At 37.4% G+C, this 21,219-nt stretch overlaps 4 protein-coding genes across 11 annotated transcripts; all 4 read right to left on the bottom strand.

The window, feature by feature from the left end:
* Window positions 1-5,159: 5,159 nt before the first annotated feature.
* On the bottom strand, window positions 5,160-6,079 carry LOC125220019 (calcium-binding protein CAST-like). Its single transcript, XM_048122129.1, has one exon. It carries the CDS (start codon window positions 5,914-5,916, stop codon window positions 5,362-5,364), a length of 555 nt encoding a protein of 184 aa, XP_047978086.1. The 5' UTR covers window positions 5,917-6,079; the 3' UTR covers window positions 5,160-5,361.
* Window positions 6,080-9,045: 2,966 nt separating this feature from the next.
* Window positions 9,046-16,955, bottom strand: LOC125219281 (probable galacturonosyltransferase 7). Of its 5 annotated transcripts, none has more exons than XM_048121215.1 (11): window positions 16,645-16,955; window positions 16,525-16,556; window positions 16,383-16,430; window positions 16,072-16,131; window positions 15,111-15,156; window positions 14,958-14,998; window positions 14,571-14,869; window positions 13,241-13,592; window positions 12,927-13,124; window positions 12,579-12,794; window positions 9,046-11,865 (listed from the first exon to the last, which is right to left on the bottom strand). In XM_048121215.1, the coding sequence occupies exons 1-11, from the start codon at window positions 16,799-16,801 to the stop codon at window positions 11,587-11,589; spliced, it is 1,728 nt and encodes a 575-aa protein (XP_047977172.1). In that variant the 5' UTR covers window positions 16,802-16,955; the 3' UTR covers window positions 9,046-11,586. The 5 variants fall into 5 exon arrangements, with proteins under 5 accessions (XP_047977172.1, XP_047977174.1, XP_047977173.1 ...); XM_048121217.1 differs by having other exon boundaries at window positions 13,023-13,124; window positions 16,645-16,954; XM_048121216.1 differs by having other exon boundaries at window positions 12,579-13,124; window positions 13,241-13,367.
* LOC125221056 lies at window positions 9,214-9,837 on the bottom strand. Its single transcript, XM_048123186.1, has one exon. It carries the CDS (start codon window positions 9,835-9,837, stop codon window positions 9,214-9,216), a length of 624 nt encoding a protein of 207 aa, XP_047979143.1.
* Window positions 16,956-18,371: 1,416 nt separating the features above from the next.
* On the bottom strand, window positions 18,372-20,898 carry LOC125221573 (bifunctional protein FolD 1, mitochondrial-like). Of its 4 annotated transcripts, none has more exons than XM_048123712.1 (6): window positions 20,802-20,898; window positions 20,273-20,457; window positions 19,447-19,763; window positions 19,022-19,258; window positions 18,771-18,938; window positions 18,372-18,695 (listed from the first exon to the last, which is right to left on the bottom strand). In XM_048123712.1, the coding sequence occupies exons 2-6, from the start codon at window positions 20,418-20,420 to the stop codon at window positions 18,513-18,515; spliced, it is 1,053 nt and encodes a 350-aa protein (XP_047979669.1). In that variant the 5' UTR covers window positions 20,421-20,457; window positions 20,802-20,898; the 3' UTR covers window positions 18,372-18,512. The 4 variants fall into 4 exon arrangements, with proteins under 4 accessions (XP_047979669.1, XP_047979668.1, XP_047979670.1 ...); XM_048123711.1 differs by having other exon boundaries at window positions 20,273-20,517; window positions 20,802-20,873; XM_048123713.1 differs by lacking the exon at window positions 20,802-20,898 and adding an exon at window positions 20,777-20,794.
* Between the last annotated feature and the right edge of the window lie 321 nt (window positions 20,899-21,219).

Consider the following 21,219-nt stretch of genomic DNA (forward strand, 5'->3'; position numbering starts at 1 on the left):
TGAGGCCGTTGTTACTACAATCTTCAACTATTATTCTAATAATAATAATAATATTTACGTAAGAAGACAATTTGATTACGACAACATATTTATTTTACGCAGGATAGCTCTCTTAATTAATTTGCACTATAATACAAATCACTCCGAACCAACCATCACAGATGTCATCTCATACTTGATTAATCATACAAGACTTGAAGATACTCATTCTGTCCCATGTTAAGTGAAAATAATAAAAAATATATAAATATATAATAATAGTATACTATCCTGTTTCTAAAAATAACATGAGTTTTAATGCAATTGGTAAATAAAAGGGAGAAAGAAAAAATTAATGCAATTGGTAAATAAAAGGGAGAAAGAAAAAATGATTGAAGTATTGTCAGTGGAGATGAAACCCATCTCATTAGAGATGGAAAAAAAATTAGTCTATTTTTAAGGAACATACAAAAATGACAAATGTGGTAATTTTTAAGGGAAGAAGTGAGTATAATATAAAAATGATATATACAATTTACGGAATTAAAAATTTCGATTAAATTATGGAATTAAATTTACGAGACATATACGGGGAAAAATTTATTAAGATTTAAAAAATTTCATAGATAAAAAAAATTTCATTTAAAAAAATACATAATAAAGAAAAAAAAAATTCGCCGTCAATCCTGGGAAAATCTTCAATTATATCCTTTTTTGGGGGGAATAGAGCATCCACTTGGGCCGAGTTGGCAAAATTTCCCCGGGGCGGCCGGGTTATTGAGGAAAAACCACGTCGACACTAGGGGTGGTCGTTTGGGGGCTTTTGGGGGGGCTTCATCATCATTGACCCCTCAGTTGGGGTATACGCCTTGCCCTTTGGCAAACTTTGTGCGGGGGAATGGGGTCTTTCTCCAAAAAGATCCGACATCCCCAAAACGTTGGACCCAATTGCCGCCCATCGGGGGGCCCCGGGGCCACCAAATGGGGCTCCCGTCCTTTCGCGCCGACTCCCCTCGTTCGCAAAGTAGGGCCCTTCCCTTTTCACTTGTTTGCCTGATCGTCTTTCCCCAAAAAGCCCGACCGAGGGGTATATCCCTCCCCCAGTAGGCCCTATATCCCGGTTTGGCCCAAATGAGACGGTTGGGACCGACCCCCTAGTTCTCGTTGAAGGGGGGAGACAAGTTCGGGGAGGCGTTGTTCACCGGCTCCCCCAAATACTGCGATCCACCCCCTAACGCTACGGCCCGAGGATTTTTGGGGATTCTTTATTGAAAAGGTCTTTGGGGCCCCCCTTCCCCCCCGACGTTCTTCCCCCCCAATGCTAATCTTCGCCTAAACCCGGGGGAACCCTCTTCCCCCCGACCGATAAAACCCCGAAAACTTCGAGTAGGTTCGGTCCCGCCACCAACGTTTATCAAAAATCCCGAATTCCGGGCCCCCAGTGGGGGTTTCATCCACATGTCCCCCCGGCCCCTGGTGCAACCGCCGATTGCCCCCGGCACTTTAAATTGGGGTGGCCGGGCCCTCCCGGACGGAAAAGCAACACGATATCGCGCCCCCGCAACGAGCGCAAAACAACTCCCCCATTCAAAAACGCCCCCGGGAACATTTTGGGGGGGGAAAACCCGCGAGTTCCCGGTGTCGCCGTATACGCGTGTGCAGCGGCGTGATCCCATCAATCACCCCTGGCGGGGATAACCCGTGGGGGGCGAGGATCGCCGGTTTTACCATGTACCGCTCCATCCGCGGTTTTGTGGGGATTCATCCCCCCGTTTATCCTCCGTTTGACCCGTCCCCCCACTCCACCACTACCACCACCGCTACCACCCGCTACTCATCGCCGAATGCTCTTGTACGAAAATTAAAAAGAGAGAAAACTCGTTAAACAAGTGGGCAAATGAAAATAAACAAATTGCAATAGGGTTTTTAAAAACAAAAACGCCCGGGGAATCGGGGCCCCCACAATGGCGGTTCGATGGACGCGATCGGGCCCCCGATCGGGAACGCCGGGTTTGTCCCCATTCGGGCCGCCTAAAGGGAAAGGGGCCCCGACGGCGCCCAAAACCACCGGTCGCACCCAATTGGAGATCTTTTAAAGCAAAGTGTTGACATTCTCAAAGCATTGTATTGTTCATTAAAAGAATTTATTAGTTTTTTTTTATTTTTTTCGATTTACTTAAAAAAAATAAAATTACACGTGAAAATTATAGACCACTAGATTTCAAAAAACCTTTGGTCAAATTATTTATTAGCAACAGAGGGGAGTTAAATTATCACTCCCTTAAAGAGCATCCTTTGGGGCAAAGGATGTGACGGACGAGACCCTCCCCCCCTTGTCCACCCCCGAAAGACCCCCGACTAGCACTTTTTTCCCCGCGCTGATTCCAGATAGACACGGGGGATGATCTCAGCTTACCCTTTTCCCCCCCCTTGTCCCCCTTTAGGGGTGCGGACTATAATTGGGGATAACTTTTTATTTTTTTTTTTTGTATTTTTTTCATATAAATCACCAATTTTTTTACTTCATTTCACATTTTCACCCACTCTTCCTAATCTCAATTTCCTCTAAATTCAATAATAAACCGACAATTTTTCTTTTTTGCAAGCACAAAAAATAAAAATAAATATTGAAATGGGATTTGCTTTAAATTTTTAGTGTTTTTTTATTTATTCTTTCTAATTGATATGTTTGAAATATAAAAAATAAAATTAGTGTTTAAATATTCAAATAATAAATAAAATACTTAGGCGGGGGTTAGGGTTATCCGCCCCCTTGGTGGCGGGAGGGGTAAAAGCCGGGCCGATGGGTTTTGGGTTGGATCGCATTCCCCCTACAAGTGTGACTCTTAATCGGGACGGAGGGAGTAATTGATAATATGCAGAAATAGGGAAAATGTGGTGAAAATAGTGTTAATAGATTGTGAGGTCCACATTACCAACTAAGTATTGTTTAAAACATCCCATTTTGTTTAAGATTTTTCTTTGCTTTATTCTCTACACTTTAACTATTTAATGTTATTTTTCTAAACATATGAAAAATGACTCGAGTGATTGTCGTATTTGAAATTATTCATATCTAAATCACTCGTATATCAAAAATTCCTCAACAAAATCGTAATAATTTTATTAATCTAGAATATTCAATATAGTTATACCACCGCGATCCAAAGTGAAGGTGGGGCGGTTGCCCCACCATGCGACTAATTTTTCCTTATTCCGATGTATATTTTCCATATCCGCTCGTTGCCTCCGACGCGCCCGTTGACCGAAAAATAACCATTATCGCCCCATGCTCAATTGAAATAACATCCACAGACTTGCTAAGTTGTATGGCACGCTTCGATCCAAAAAATGATTTCTACGCTTAATATTGATAAGCTTGTTCATCTTGCTACTCTTTACCCAAAGGACTTCACATCGACTCAACATACTGAATTGTTTACAACTTGAAACTTTTGTTGATGTTGTGAGAAGAGATGCGCGATTGAATGCTATTGTAGATTTGGCTAGCCTATCTCAGAAGATTGTTGAAAATATGGATACCCGTAGAAATCAGTTGTCTCGGTTAACAGATGCTAGAGCTATTTGAATTGTAATAGACTTTCATCTCGCTAAAAAAACATATAAAGTATTATATTTATTATTTTATTATTTTATTATTTTATTCGTCCCCTCTATTTTTTTAATTCTGGATCCGCCACTAGTTATACTATAACCATTTCGATACGATATATTGTAGGTGTCAATTAGTTCCATTCCGTATTGTTGTAACGAAGGGGAAAAAGGAAAGTATGTTAGCCTTATTGACCAAGTTAATATCAATAATGTATCAAGTTACGAATTGAGCACTCCATTAATACGTTTACATTTGTCAACTCAACAAATTCCCAAAACAAAGCAATAATGTTTGATGACTCATACGGCAAGTGATTTCAATTATTTTAATATCTATACCGAATGTAAAACCAATTCCTTCAATTAATATTTGGTCTACATATTTTGTTTGGAAGCGTAGATGTAATTAATTTAAGTTAGATTGAATTGAATCATTGGGACAAAATTGGGGCTCTGAGTAGAATGTTACGAGGCTTAGATGAATTCAAATTAATGTTTGAACTAGAAAATTGTGTTTTTGTTGGGACGAAAAAAAATAATCTCAAAATTCGTAAATCCCCCTAGTATAAGCAATTTACAAGATCAAACAAGTAAAAAATATGCAACAAAATTAAGAACATCAAGATTTACAATTAGAAAATCCAAAATTACTTGACAAATACTGAACAAACTATGAATCAATTATGAATGAGATGGTCTTGGTTACAAAAGATCAATGGTTGAAATTCTAAAATATTTATCTAACAACCTGACCATTCAATCCTTAACTCGATCGTCAACAACTAATTAGATCAACGTGTTCACTTGGTCGTGTTGTTAGATAAATATTTTACTAGCCTACCATACACATCTAAATCCAGACTCACTACTAGCCTCGACTTCTCTTCCAAAAGAATATTTGCATATTGAACGCCATCATTTCTCTCTGTTTTTTTACCACTTTGTACTGCATTGCCACAAAGTGATAGCAGTCTTCTTCAAATGCAATTTTCCATCAAATTTTGTTCTCAAACCAATATGTGTCAGCTTCTCTCCATCCCTATACCATGAGCCCCCTTCACAGCCATCATTGTAACTCGATTCGTATGGAGAGAAGGAAAAATATTCTAATCCACGATGCAAAAATTGTGGGAATAAGTTGTTCTCTACTGACTGAGAGCATACAACCTTGGTGCCTCCAAAACTTGTTCATCAGAAAGGTCAGGATCTGATTTGTCACTCATATTTTCTTCTCCTTCAGATTTTTCTTCAGACAGTGGACTACGTAAATCAGGGCCATCATCTTCATCAAGCATGTCTGTTACATTCTCTCACAAATTCATACCACATCATATGTGACGATTGGCTAAGATTATTGTTGTTAATTTGAGGATACTTCAACATACAATTATATTAAATGAGAGGTACAAGCCTCGTCACATAAAATAAAGTTGTATAAATTCTCGTGTCGCCCAAGGAAAGAGTATTTTGTAACAAAAGTGAGAATATAGTTTGATGCTCCATACACAAAGTAATTCAAAATGTAGAAACATAGTTTGGCTATCTCTATATCATCTTACAAAATGTAGAAAAACACACACATATATATACGAATAGGTTACCTCTTACAAGTTACAACATATATAGATGAAATGAAATGGATGCAAATTCCTTGCATTAGCATTACCAACAAGGCATAAAACAGAGAGAGAAGGACACATAACTAAAGCATCAACATAAGTAGTATCATAGTTTATTAGAAAAAAAGAAGAAGAAAAGAAATGAAGTCTAGGATGAAGGGACAATGACGCTGCGCATCATATCCTTAAACTCTAAGAAATCAACCCGGCCGTCGTGATTCTTATCGACGGAGGAGATCATCATCTCGACCCGATCGAGCTCGGTGCCCTCCTGCAGGCCGAGCTTGCTGAGCACGACCTGCAGCTCCCTAGCGGAGATGTAGCCATCCCCGTCCTCATCGAAGACCTTGAAGGCCTCGGTGAGGTCGTACTCCTCCTGCTTGTCGTCCACCTCGGCGGGCTCGTCGGCCAGGCCGAAGAAGGCGTCGTCGAGGGAGCGGTGGAGGGCCTGGAAGTCGTCGAAGGAGAGGCCCGTGTTGCCAGGCTGGACATAGCTCTGCACCATGGAGTCGAGCTGGGCCTGGTCCGTCTGGAGGCCCAGGAGGGCCAGGGCCTGGCCCAGCTCGTCCACGGTGATGACGCTGTCGTTGTTCTTGTCGAAGATGTCGAAGATGCGCCGCAGCCGCACCGAGTTCAGGCTCGGGCTGCGGAGCCGGAAGGATCGCCCGCCCTCGCCTGCCTTGCACTGCCCCTCGTTTTCCATTTTTTGTTTGGTTTAATTCTTCTTGGATCTGAGATCGATGATATTATCGATTTCTAACCATCACACGCATTCTACGCCAACTATTTCTCCGATTTATTCTCTACTCCTTTGCATTTTTATCACTACCACTTTCCTATATTGCTAGCGGTCAACGCTTCTACAATTATACTACATGACAGGGTCGCACCGTGTCGGCGCCCGCCACCTTCAATTTCATTATATTAGTATTACCATACACATAACCACTTTAACCATAACTATCAACTGGATTCTCCTTGTCAAACCCCATTTCTATTCGGACCAAATCAGCTCAATATAATAATAACTCCGCTAGAGGCCCATCCAATTTAGGCCATGGATGTCAATCGTTGCTGCTTAAACGTTTATTTGGATCTTGGACTAGCCCAACGAGTTTAAACTCAAACATAATTATACACTCCATCCGTCCCATAATAAATACAACACTTTGATAATGAAATGAAATTTTATGATATGATGTTTTGTGTGCTAAGTGTAAAGACAAATATTATATTTATATTAATGTGAGAGACTAACTTTTTTTTAAAAAAAGAAATGTGACATTTTTTATTGGTTAAACTAAAAGCAGAAGTGTGACATCTATTATTATGAAATGAATGGACTATTTATTTTTTAACGTGTTTTAGATTTCAAAATATTTCTTACAATTAGTTCGAATTTTAAATCATTTATTTATTTACTATATTAATAAAATCTAAACCATATACTACTAAAATGGAATCATCGAATTGTAGGAGGGGGCACCTTGAGGTTAATTTTTTTTAGTTAGTTATATTATATAAATTATCAATAAAGTGTCGAATTAGTTGTCAAATAAGACAAAAGAATAAATAATAGTCACACCTAAGTCAAACCCATTAGGTTTCATGTTAGCCCTACTTAGATCTTAGGTTGTGGGTTGCACTGACGTTCCTAGTTGCACCCCACATATAATGTCAGTTAGAGCAACCCCAACTCGGGGTATCCATTTCGAGCCAAGGGGACGGTACCGTTGCGGCACGTTGCAAACAGTGACAGAAGCATAAATTTAAATAGGTCGGTACTAAAAATTTTTAAAACAAAATAGTTATATTCTTACAACTTTTACACTAGATGATGGAGTTGTAGTTTTTTTCGATGAATCGTCATGCCTTGAAATCCTCGAAAAATAGTTTTATTGTCTATTTTTTAAATTTCTCATTATATACAATTAAATTATCACTAATTCAATTGTCTATAGTTCTATTTCATAAATTTATCATAATATATTTCATTGCAAAAATACTCTCTCGATAGAAGTTATCACAACCGAAAAGATTAGTATCATCTCAATCAAACAGATCGTTAACTTCAACATCATAACTAGCAATAGATCTTTCCTAGCCGTAGGGTCATTATTTAATTTACAATTCCAAAAATTGTACTACTCCATAAAACTAAAAATTAATTAAGTTCGAATTGTAATAAGCATAGTATTATTATACTCCCTCTGTCCCATTAAAAATGAAACGTTTTCCTTTTTTGGTTGTCCCATAAAAATGAAACGTTTCCTAAAATAGAAACAACTCTATCTCTACTTTTTCATCTCTCTTACTTTACTCTCTCTTCATTAACTCACAAAACAACACTACATAAAATCCTGTGCCGATTCTCAAATGTTGCATTTTAAGTGGGACGGATGGAGTATTTATTAATTGTGAAATTTGAAATTTGAAATTTAAAATTATGAAAGTTCTTGTGCTCTTAGTGGTTCAACCTCACGGGTTATACAATCACCAAGACTGGCCGTGACAGCATGAACTTGAGATATTGTCTTTGTGTGAGGTTAAGAGTGTAAACTGTTTTTGTGAGAGTTATTTATGTGAGTTCTGGTTGGTCGTGGAAGTGATGTTTGGTTTGGCCAGACCTAGGGTGTCTAGGGTCGTGTGTTGGTTCTTGGTAAAAGTTACACTTCTTACTTGCGATCTTTGATAAAAGTATGTATCACTCATGAGATCCGTTGTTGTGCTAAATTGATCATATTGATCTCATTATATTCCCTGGTAATTGTTTTGTACTTTTTCGTATCTTTCTAAATGTGTTAATTCTTGTGGTATTGTTCGTGATTTTGTATCTTACTCCCTCCGTCCGTCATTAAATATCTCATATTTGACCGGTATGGGTTTTAAGAAATTGTTTGACTTTATGAAGTAAAGTGGGTAAAAAAGTTTGTGGAATGTAAGGTCCACTTACTAAATATGGTAAAAGTCAAATGAGACATTTATTGGTAGACCGACAAAAAAAAGAAAAATGAGACATTTAATGGCAGACGGAGGGAGTATAAAGTTGTAACAATATGTTGGTGGTAAGGGTTGACCTCCTCTTGGGAAAAATAGCTCTCGATTGCAAGTGTTTAAAAAAAGACTGGAGGAATCACAAAGACTATAACGTAGTACTTCCTTTGTCTCAACTTAAGTGATATATTTTTTAATTGGCACTTGTTTTGTGAAAATGATACTCCTTCCGCCCCATAATAGATGACATACTTAGGGAATGACACGAGATTTTAAGAGATGTTGTTTTGTGTGTTAGGTGAAGAGGAAAAATAGTACTTATATTAATGTGAGAGAGAGTTTTTTGATTTTTTCCAAAAAAAAAAATGAAATGTGACATCTTTATGTGACAAACTAAAAATGAAATTGTGACATCTATTATGGAACGGAGGAAGTAATAATTAGTAAGAATAAAGAAAATTTAAAGTACGAAATTAATATAGATGAGACTCTCATTAACACTATTCTACTTGTTCATCCACTTTAATTATTTATTATTTTCACAAAACACATGCTGAAAAGAAATGTATCGAGTTCAATTCTAACTCTTTAATGCATCTAACTCTTTATATCGAGTTGAATTCTACATGAACATAGAAAGTAAACAATTTATTTATGACTTCCTTTCAAGGTATGCTCTTGATTATTTTCTTGAATCATACATATTCTCTTCATTCCTTTCCAACGCGTACGAGCACAATGAAGGCATAAAGCTAGCGTGTGATTAAAGATAGAGGAAAAAGATGGTTGCGCAATTTGCAAATGACGATTGCAATAATAATTGCATCAACAAACACACTTAAAGGGGAAAAAAACAGTATATATCATTAAATTGGCATATAATAAAACAAGGCCGTCCATCTTAAATCCACTAGAACAAAATAGAGAATGTAAAGTAGTATAACCTATATTATTAACAGTGTATCTCAATCTAATCTATATTATTATAGCAAGAAAAACAGAATAATCAGAGCTTGGTCCTGTAATGACACTTGAGATTCGAAAGAGTCCGATTGCTGAGTATGACATCCACATCACAGGTCGTGTACGTCGCCACATGAATGCTGAACACTATCCTCACCTTCCCGGATAGCTTCACGTAAGCCTGGATTGGCAAAGTCCCGGAAACGACGTCGTTGAACAGGGTCGAGTCCGAGACGATGCGGTCGGCCATCAGGGCGAGGGTGAGGTTGAGGGAGCGCGTGTCCCTCGCCCCGATCCTCCCGGCCGGGACGGGGACCTCCCCTATTTCGTTGCCGCGGTGGCGGAGGAGGGCCGTGCCGTCGTGGTACTTGAAGCCGACGCGGTTCGGGTTGTGGACGGTGAGGCCTAGGGCCAGGCTCACGTTCACGACCACGCGGAGGCGGGCGAGGTCCACCGAGAAGTCGAGGTCGTCCAGGGCCACGGAGTCCATCCGCGTGGTGGGATGCCGGGCCTTGAACACGGTGAGGCCGAGGATTAGGAGGAGGAGGCCCAGGGCCAGAAGGGCCGCGGTCACGGAGAGGCAGATGCATCTGCCTCTCCGGATGCGGCCGGGGGATTTGGCCGAGTCGGCCTCCATCAGCTTTCTCGAGGATGATTCTGTCTCCATCAATTGCTACTACTATGATGATGAATTGATGATCAACCTAACAAGTAATATCCATTGGATTGGATCGCCTACTAATACGAGATCGCAGATCTTAATATTTTGACGGCTACTCCCACCTACATCTATTTAATACGACTATACTATCGTGTTTTAAATTCATATTGATTACTCCCGAGGGTGGCAGTCCATCCTCGGGAGTGTTATTTGAGTTCGGCACGTGTTTTAAGAAATATAAAAAAAATTAATTGAAAAAAATTAATGAAATGTGAAGCCTATTTTCATAATACGTAAAATGAGTTGTGCTTATTTCCAATGACGAACAGTGTACCAGAGCAGAGGGAGTAATACTTTTCGTTAACGTGTAATCTCTAATTATAATCACTAATGACAAAAAGGTTCACACTATTTGTCAATCAATAAAATTAAAATCTGGGATGATGTGTTTATTTATTAATTTGAAATGGGGTAGGTGTGGGTTTGGCTGTATACATGAAGATCGCGATTTCAAAGTTGCTATGTTCACGCTTTTCTGCACAAGTCCCGGTCAAACTACAGGTGGCGGGCTAGGTGGTTGATAGTTAGAAGCTGAGTATTAACTCTCCTCTCTCTCTCTCTACCTCTAAATTTACATATTCCTTCTAGATAACCGCCCATCTATTTAAATCTCAGATGGTTGCCTAAACCTATCTCATTTTTATTGCTCAAGTAGGGGGGACGTCATTATCTCACTTTGCCAACATTTTGCTAGTACCACTTACTCTCTATGCAATATTATAAAATCCTCTCCTTACTTAGACTCTGTGCCATTTTCGTTCATCCACAATTAGAAATCATGATTCACTTTAACTATAAAGCCACCAACAACACTGTTTCTTATCCTTCTATTCTATTCATTGTTAATAGTCCCACAACACTTTTTACTCCATCTCTTAATTAAGAAACAACACATTCATAGCACGCTGGCTCAACAGCCTTTCCCCGGCGCAAGCCCCTTGGCAAGATGGGGCACCCGCAATGCTGGCTCATCCCAACAGGACGAGACCAAGCCAGCTTAGGGCTGCATTGCAAGTGCCCTAACAACTACTCCTTATATCATCAATTATAATACCCTTCCAGTCCGACTAAACATAAATCAAGTTCCGGTGCACAGAATATATTCTGCCAATTCATAATCAGTAATAAAGGAAGTTGAATCTATGAATCCATATTACAATTGCTCAAGAATAATAGTATGCATATACTACATCCTAAGAGCATTAACCCTAGTCCGCACGCTACAGACTTAACCCAAAACCAAACCAGTGCTTTCTCAAAACAGTAATTCAAATATAATACGTGTACTTGTTTTCAGCCGGCTTCCCGGTTTCATGAATGCTAATCCTTCCACAGGCAAAGAAAGAAAGAAATTCAATGTGAAAAATACAACTTAATACCGCTCTCTCCCAGTTACCACAGCTCGACTCTGACGTTAACTCTATGCTCACGCTAATAGATAGGCATGAGTAACTTGATTAATTGTTCTTCAACTTAGCAACTCAGAAAATTTATAGACTCCTCTTACCTTCAGCAATGGAGCCACCTAAGTTAAAAACAAATGTTCTTCTTTTGCAACCCAACTCATCAGAAAAAGCATGCTCTTGATATTTTGTGCTGCTTTTCAGCACCTCATTAAACTGAAATCTGGTTTTGCTATATGTACTCTCAAGTCTTTTCACCTCTGGTTTTCATAAGCAAGCAGCAATGTCACTTCTATGGATTCACATTACAATCACTCAAGAACTGATTCTGTGGGTCCAGAAACTTCCTCCAATATCTTTTGTACCTGGGGATGCCAAGATCAAGCCACGGCTTCATGCTCCCGTCAAAATGTAATATTGCTGCTGTTTTCAGGTCTTCCAAATCAATTCCATAGTTATACCCAAGACCTGGTAAGATCCAACTATCCTCAAGAGGATATACTAGACTATCAAAGGTGAGTAGGCCAGCACTAAGACCAGTAGTTTCAGATAAATGTTCATCTTCCTTCAGCTGCTCCCAACATCAAAACAGGAAAATTGTTTAGGATACTCCCGGGTCACGATAAAGATAAATGCATGCATGTGAAAATGTGTTATTCAAGACATGATAGAACTACCAATTGTGAAGGGCAGAATTTGGTACACCACCCTTGTTAAAAAATCAGTTATTATCCTAATTCACCTACTAGAATAATAAATTAGAAATAAGGTGAACAATATTTATATAAGCAACTATATTTTCAAAAGGGGGAGGCTAATATTCCAAACCCATGTAAGCACACATTTTGGACACCAAAACTTGTATTTACAGACAGACACTTAACATAAATTATGGTTGTCATGCTAATGACATCTTGCAATTTCTCCTTGTTTTCTTTTTCATTGATTCTCCATCTCTATACTTTCTGTCCCCTTCACTCATGTACTTCCTATTTGGCAAGTATTTGTCAAAATTATAAACCTAGCCCTCAGTTTAGATGTTCAGTTGCTTGGTTTTCTGTCATGAGTAAGGAATTCACTCTAGACAAGACATTATGATGCAAAGCAGAAAATCATACTACTACTTTTTTATGGATTCTAGTTGGTGCATTGGCCTAACACTATTTTCTTCATATATATTAGTCATATTTCTAAATTGTTGTCTTTTTATTAGATAACCATGCATTCTGAGGTGAAGCAATACAACAAAGTAATTCAAACAAATTAATACATCTAGGCACTCACCTCATCCATCAACCTCCGATATCTTCCAGTAAGATTCTGCACCCTCCACGTCGATAAATCAATAATATTTACTCCAGATGTCCAGGCACAAGAATTTTCATCAAATTTACGGCTTAGCAAATGAGATTTCAGGTCAAAGAGCTTCACTGCACACAACTGCACAGCACCATTCACTTTCTCCCCCATGTCAAGGTTCCAGAGGGCTGACAAGTCTCTCTGAACAATAACATCATCACTCAAGACCACAACCTTTTCTAGTGATGGAAATATCTCAGGAAGGAAGTAGAATGATTCCGAAAACATTGATATGTATTGTGTTCTAAAATGAGTAGAAGATAGTTTATCAACCCTACGAAATGAAACTCGAAAGTCTTCAGGCAATGACAGATGTAATGGTGCTGCCTTGTGATAATTATAGAACTTAAGGTCCTCAATGTTCAGAACCTGAACAGCAGCATCCGCATACTTGTTTCTGAAAAACCATAACTTCATAGCAAAAAAGTTTTCCTTGTCTGTCAGTAGATGGAAAACCAGTTTCTCACTTCCCTGCAAATTTATAACGCCTTCAGTAACGAAACAATAATCCATACAAAAGAAAGTATGGAATTAAAAAAAGGGAGAGAGATACAAAAAGGAGATAGAACCGAAGATGGAAGCTGTACTTGTGCATGTGCTACAGTTGAATTGATAGCTACAGATGATGCAAGTACATTCTTGGAGAAGATGACGTAGTGGTGCAAGTCTGGATTGACAAATTTCTCGATCATTTTGTCATCAATGTCAAAAGATCTGAAATACTCGACCGTTAATCTCATCGATAAACAATGGAGACTCTTTGGCATTGTTTGAACTGCAAGTTTATAGAGAAAGGCACTCTGCTTCATGTGGAAATTAGCTTCATCTTCTGTCAAGTCTACCAGCTGTCTAAACTTTTTATCAACATTATTACAGTCCACAGGGCATGCCTTAGCTTTAGCAATTGTAGCCTCCATCATCTTTATCTTCTGCTTATTCCTGATTAGACGTCAACCATTTTCTAGGGTGAAAAGTCAATTTGTATTCATAGCACAAAAACTAAGGGCATCAAATAGCTTAATTTTTCATAAGAATAGTTCAATTGGTAAGAGCACTACTAGTTTGCATTGAATGTTAACCGTCACATGTTCAAGAATAAGTTTCTCATGATGGTAACAGCACCGGTAAACTCTCAGAGGTTACAGGTGGGTCTACTTGCAAATATATCATACAGAAGCAACGATTTTAAGAATAAGCACTTGTTGACTCAGTGTGCTCCTTGATGATGAAAAATAGTCTGCACTGTCCTATATAATAAGACATATGACAACCATATGCAAACGTATATGTAATATAGTAACTGAGGTACAGGCATTGGCTATCAAGTAAAATGATGGAGGAAGTTCACTAGAAAGTGACATTGTTTTAGTGACTACTCTTATTGGAACATATCACACACCAAACTTTACCCCAATTAGTATCTTAACATTACTTAAGAGGTCATTACTATGTAGGTCAGCATATAAGAGAAGTGATCCATATCCCTGCCACATTTGTATGTAATGAATTATATCTATTGTCAATAGAAGACAGCATCTGGGGATGCTTTGTCTGCAGGTTTTCCGGCATATTTCCTACCGATGAAATAGAGTATATAAGACATATATATATATATATATATAAAAGAGAAACATCAAAAGTAACATAAAACTGCAGTGAGAAACCAAATCTCCTTGCAGTCTTGCAGATCGAGAAGATTAAGACGAAACCAACGAAATAGACAACCAAGTTCAGTTTTAAGGACAATTTAGTTTTAAAGCGAAATGCAGTCCAACACAGACAGGTAATCAATCAAGGATGTATACAAAAAAATGGGAACGAATCACTTCCACAATATGCGAAATCATTAGACAGAGTGCATCAATAACAGTGACCAGATACGCATGCTTTATATTAAAGGGTTGCATTTCAACATACTGAGGGGGGAGATCTTTGTCTGTGGTAGCTTCGCTAAGAATGCGTTCAAAATCCTGAATGTTTTGCTTCATTTCCTGAGACAATTTATCAAACTTTGGAAGTTTTGCAATACTTGGATAGTAAGCGCGAGCAACAAAAAGTAGGTCTTTCATCGTCTTCACAACACTGTCTTCCATTTTCACCCTCTGTTCTCGGCGCCACAAGCAGTAACTCCCGAATTTCAATTGACAAATCATTTCACTCTCGTCCACAGCAATTGTATTGTCACGGACTTTGTCTCTATCAAGAGATCCACTTGTCTGCAATACAACTTACGGTCAGAAGATATTAACCAATTCAGCAACAATAATGCAAGATTTAGGTTCTTCCAGTATCAAATGTGTATACCTTTTTGGCTGGTATTGGTAAATCAATTGGCACGGGATATCCTGTAGGCAAGCAAAATGATAAAAATAAATCAGAACACACAACTTTTGGAGAATAATGACACGGGTACAAAAGAAGATATTCCTTTCCTCACAATACATACAGGAACCGTACCATTTGTGCCATTTCCAGTTGCCTTTAAAGATGCATTCCCAAAACCCTGCAAAAGAGACATAAATCAAATGAGGTCACTGGATAACCATTTGTAAGAGATAACTGTTAGCTTCACTTGCTACGGAACAATTTTTTTATGCGAGTAACATTCAGTCAATTGGCTGAAAAAGGTTGATGGGATAAAGCATTTCATTAGCTCAATAAAATGTGCAGAAATTAACAGATGCATGATAAACCATTTTATCCAGGTCGACATAAGACCATGCTTCCAGTTGGAACATTTCCCCTAAGATCGCTTTAATTTGATGAACTTATAGCAACACACACATCTATATGCTGCAATAGTGCTGCAGAGTTAAAATTCCAGGGAAAATTTGCACTTGATAAATTTGGTATGCATACATTTATACATGCATACATACATATCAAATAGGGGTTACTTTTTATAAAGTAGCAGGTGCAGTGATTTATGCAAACCCTTATAACATAGTGGTCTTCCCATGTGCAATGAGAATAGGCTACTAATTTAAATTTTGGAATATCATTGATGTGAACAACTAAAATATTTTGTGCACCACTTTTATATTCAGCTTCAGAGCTTATGAAGTGACCAGTAGAAACAACATGAACTACTGTATTTTCTGCTTTATCTCTTGTAGTTTTTCCTCTAGCCAAATTCATTGACAAAGAGATTCCGGAAGCCTCAGTATAAACTAGGTGAATCAAACACATCAACCGAAAGTGCTGATTTCAGAGCATTTTAGAACTGTAAAAATATTAACAGGCACAAACATGAAAGAGCATCTTTGCTCTGCTAGATACTTTAAGTAGTACTAGATGTTATATGTTCTTCAGTTAGTTAAGTATCTTTATTAGTACTATATGTTTGCAAGGCCTAATCTTAAGAAGCATCAAGAGTTAAATGTATTCTTTACAATCAAAAATAGTACTAGGAGCTAACCTTTGGAAGAGTTGGAGTAAATCTTTTTATAATAGCATCCACGTGATTTGATTTGTCTTCCTATTGAAAAATAGTAAATAATATAGAAATGAAATGAGGTGGGAATGAAGTTCAAGCAGGATGAAAGAAATAACAACATGATCTGATGTTTGAAAATATGTGCAATCTTGTGGCAACTGAAAATAAGAGAGCTTGCAGTACATAGATACACAAGTATAGTTTGCAAATGCATCATCTAAGTGGATTGATCTGTTGTATTATGCAATTACAAAGTCAGGATGAGTAACCAGTTAGGGCAGAGCGCCTCATACCTTGGGTTGATTTGTTGTATTATGTTGATCGAACATTTTAATGCGAGTCTGATAGCATCAAATGAGAAAACAAAAAACGATGAGTTCCAGTTGATGAATTATTATTGAAGGAGAATTAAAAAAAAAAAAAAAAAGTTGTTACCGGGGCTGAGTTGCGGTGGTCAGTGCCATAACCTGCAGAAGTGATGAGAAATGAGAGAAATTAAAAATAAAAAAAAAAAGAGTTGCACATCGAAATCGAGATCCAGGAGATCTAGAATACCGGAAGTGGAGTGGAAGCCGTTGTGGAGGCCGAGGAGGAAGACGAGAGGGAGGAGCATTGAAAGGAAGACTAAGGCGAGTACCGCAATGACGAGACCTCTCCATCTTCGCTTGGCCGGAACCGGAATGGCGTACGACGATGAAACGCCACTCTTCATATTCGTATTGGAATCTGCCTCGTTTTCTTTCTCTTCGATCTCTCTATCTCTATCTCTATCTCTATCTCCACATTGTCAATTTCACTTTACCAATTTCCCAGATTTCTCCCTCCAACCCAAATCAATTTGACCAGATTTTTCACTTTGCCCTCTTTCTTCGCCCAATCATTATTCATTTTATTCCACATTTAATTACCCCTTTTTTATTTACTTCATTAATTTAATATTATTACCGCCGATCCCAATTGTTTTGTTTGAAATTCATTAAATCTATATCTACTAGTATTTTCTAGATATATAGTGAACTTTGTCGATGTATTAATTTTAACAAGTAGTATAGAAAAATATCTTCTGAGTGTATCATGAAATATCATTTGAGCTATTTATTCACACGACAGAAAATTTCTTAAGTCCATGAATGGTATTTCAGGCATCTTAGAAGGCCATTTTAAATTAGTTATACGTTCATTCATTTTTATTTTATTTTTTTTAATTATAAAGGGTATCTACTATCCACTGGCAGGGCCAGTGACTAATCTCCACATTAATTTATACATTCATTCATTTTTATTTATATTGTTATTTCAGACAAAGAGAGATCGAGAAAATGGAGAAGAGAGAATGAAAAATGGAAAAGAAGAGAGAGAGAAAAAGAAGAATTACATATACAAATCAAATATTTTGATAAAGAAGAGAGGTAAATAGACTGAAATGTCTTTTATGGGCTTGATAGTATTTTCGTCCAAAAAAAGTGAAACAGTGAAAACATAGCACAAATGATATTACGTCGAAGTTAATGAACCTCAGAATATACTTTAAAATGTTACAGACCAAAATTAATACATTAGCTTAGTTCACGGACCAAAAAAAATGTTCCCTCTATTTTCAAATAACATTCCTCCCCAACCAAACAATACTATTAGTTTTTCTTCATTTCAAGGTAGTTGAATCGTATCTCTTTGTTGTCGTCCTAAAATAATTAAATAATTTCTTTTGGCTAAAACTTTATTCTTTGCGCTACTTTCTCCAATTGATATTACACTTATCTATTAACTGATGGCCTATTATTTGGTCTATCATAATCAAGATAAAAATACTAGTACTATTATCCACTCCATATAGGCAAATAAATAGTACTCCATAAATTTAGATATTACCGTTCTATTATTAGGTCAACTCACACACACTTATCTATTACTCCTTATCTATTACTCACATCCATCTTTTAAAAATAAACTTTTGAAATAACATAAATTTTAATATACAATTGATAAAGTATTGGATTTTGGATTCTACATTATTAGCAGTACTACTCCTAGTATTTATTCATTAGTATTAGTGGAATTTATAAAATATTAAATTATTAATTACTATAATTGTATAAATTGTAAATTAAATAAAATTACGTGTAAGGTTAATATGTTAGTTCAAAAGTTTCATACGATAGAAATTGCATAGCTTTAAGTGATGGATCAGATTGGAAATAATGGCTATTTTTAAAAAAACAAAGAGAATACTATATTTATCATCTAACCACTATCTACCTAACAAGCAAAACAATGCCTAGACATACTCCAGGAAAGAAGTCATCTTCAAATGAAACCTAGTTAAGTCAATTAGATACATACAGACACTAATCTGAACTTATAAAATAGCAATATGTGTAGATATATTCATAAACAAAATATTGGAGGATATAAAATGACAGTCATTAGCAAGTAGTAGTAGTAAAATTGAGGGCGCGTTTTGCAGCCTCAAGAGTGTTGCAAAGCAGCATAGCAACGGTCATAGGTCCAACTCCTCCCGGCACAGGCGTGATTGCAGAAGCTACTCTTATGGCTTCCTCAAAGCAAACATCTCCAACTAGATGATACCCGTGCTCGCTCGTGCAGTCCTGCAAAATGAGTAATTAAGATGACGTTTCTCTCAACCATTGTTTACCGGATCTAATTTATAGTCCGCCACTCACCTCGATGGGATTTGTTCCAACATCAAGAACGACTGCCCCCGGCTTTAACCAACTGCCACGGACCAAATCCGGTACTCCAGCAGCCGTCACTAAAATATCAGCTTCACGGGCTATCTTTTCTGGGTTCTTCGTTAGTGCATCAAGAACAGTCACAGTTGCGTGGTGCCTCTGGCCAATTCATAGTAAACGGATAGCATTCAATGACAGGAGGAAAAATGAGTCAACAAGAAATCGAAAAAAGTTGATCTTACCTGCAGCAACAAGGACATAGGTAATCCAACAATGTTGCTCCTACCGATCACCACAGCGTTCTTCCCCATAATCTCCACGCCAGACTGCAGAAGCAACTCAATACAACCCTTTGGGGTGCAAGGAATAAATAGTGGCTCCATTCCTTGCATTGCTAAATGTCCAATATTAAGAGGATGAAAACCATCTACGTCTTTCTCAAGACTGATGAAACTCAGTATTTTCGCCTCATCCAAATGCTGTTTAACTCAATCTATCAGTAACTTATTTAAAATCAAACATAACCTTCGGAATGCAAGCCAAATATACCATTATAATCTATAAATGATCATTTCAGTCTTGCAATTAAATTCATCAACAGGAAGCTGAAGATCACTAAAAACAGATCAATTTGTGAATATAGAGTAGTCAAAGATGGGCAAATCACCTGCGGCAAGGGAAGCTGCAAAAGAATACCATGAACTGATGGATCCTCATTATATCTACACAAAGCATTGCAAACTTCAGATTCCGTACAATCTTCACGAAGGGATGTCAAGTTAAACTTGATGCCAACCTCTTCACTAGCAATTGTTTTGTTGCGTACATATGTTAGAGAATCTCTTCGTTGACCCACTAATATGGCAGCCAAGCTAGGAACCCGTCCAATCGATTCCTTCATTCTTCTTACCTCAGAAGCTATTCTGGACCTTATCCCATCAGCAATTGCACATCCATCTATTATCTTCGCAGTCTGATTCTTTGCTGTCACAAACAAATTACATTGGATTTATTTTTTAACGAAAAAGCTACTCCCTCCGTCCCACAAGAGTATGCACTCTATACTTTTTAGTCTGTCCTACAAGAATATGCACTTTCTAATTTCAGAAACTTTTTCACTCTAATGAGGTAACACTCATTCTCTACTAACAATACATTAATTACTTTTTCTTTCTTTTAACAACTACTCCCACTGTCCCATTAAAAATAAACGTTTTATGGAAACAACATCATCTCTACTTTTTCATCTATCTACTCTATTCTCTCCTCATTAACTCACAAAACAACACTATCTCATGCCGAAAAGCAAATGTTTCATTTCTAATGTAATGGAGGGAGTATATTCTAGATGACGACTTCAATGCTAAAACTTCTTAAAGCGTCCCAAAGTAAAAGCTAAGTGTCCAGTGATGCAATAGATATCAAATTCTAGCATGCATCTCTCATTGCTCGTATCAAACATTTTTTAGTGTTACACGAAAATGAGTACTTACACAATTTTTGAATACATGGTTGTTCAGGTAGCTTGGAAGCAGAATCCCATGAATCTACAATGTCAACCGATGAAAGGGCAGGTGACTTTATAGTTTTGTAACAAATTGAGTGCAAAGCAGCTCCAAGTGGCACAGCTCTCCTTTTCATTCCGTCTCAAAATGCTAACAACAGTTCCTTATGCTACCTGCTTTTCGAATTCAGCTCTCAACAATTTAATTTCAGCCTAATTGTAGCAGCAAGTCAACTGAGAAAAGGAAGAAAAAACAAATTGAAAGCACTAAGATCATTTTGCAATGTGTAGCAGAGAAAGAATACGCGAATTCAATTTACATCACTTGTTTCCATCAAATCAATGATTCAGAAACATAACCGCCTCTAAGAAATGGAAAATTCAATCATCAAATTGACCACGCCCTGATTGTTTGAAGCCCTAATCAGTTCAAGGGATACAATAGTACTCCTATATCTAATCGCAACACAATGGCAAATTCAAATTTACAGACGTGATGGGATAGAAGATATGGATACCCTTCTAGGATCGCCTCTCCTTCTACACATTTTAATTCTTCATCTGAAACACAAATTTTACAGGCGCTCTAAAAAACAAAACACATGTTCATTCCAAAAAAAGAGTACATTTAATTTCCACAAGTATCTTGGATAATTTTCGTATTTAATATTTTTTTTATATTAAATTGATCATAATATTTTAATTTATATATTAATTCTCCTATTATCCCAAATGTCCATATTTTTTGGGACGGAGAGTTTAAAATGCTTCTAATTTTGAACCGCAAATGCACAAACCTCTAAAATAGGCCACTAATAATGATTGAGTTGAGGATGATATGTTAAGCTAAACCAAATTAAATTTGTTTCATTAAGTTAATCAAATAGCAAAATGAGAAAAACTAAATTAAAAGTGAAATTGTGATGTAAAAGCACC

This window comes from Salvia hispanica, chromosome 4, assembly GCF_023119035.1.
Source record: "Salvia hispanica cultivar TCC Black 2014 chromosome 4, UniMelb_Shisp_WGS_1.0, whole genome shotgun sequence".
Taxonomy (NCBI): domain Eukaryota; kingdom Viridiplantae; phylum Streptophyta; class Magnoliopsida; order Lamiales; family Lamiaceae; genus Salvia; species Salvia hispanica.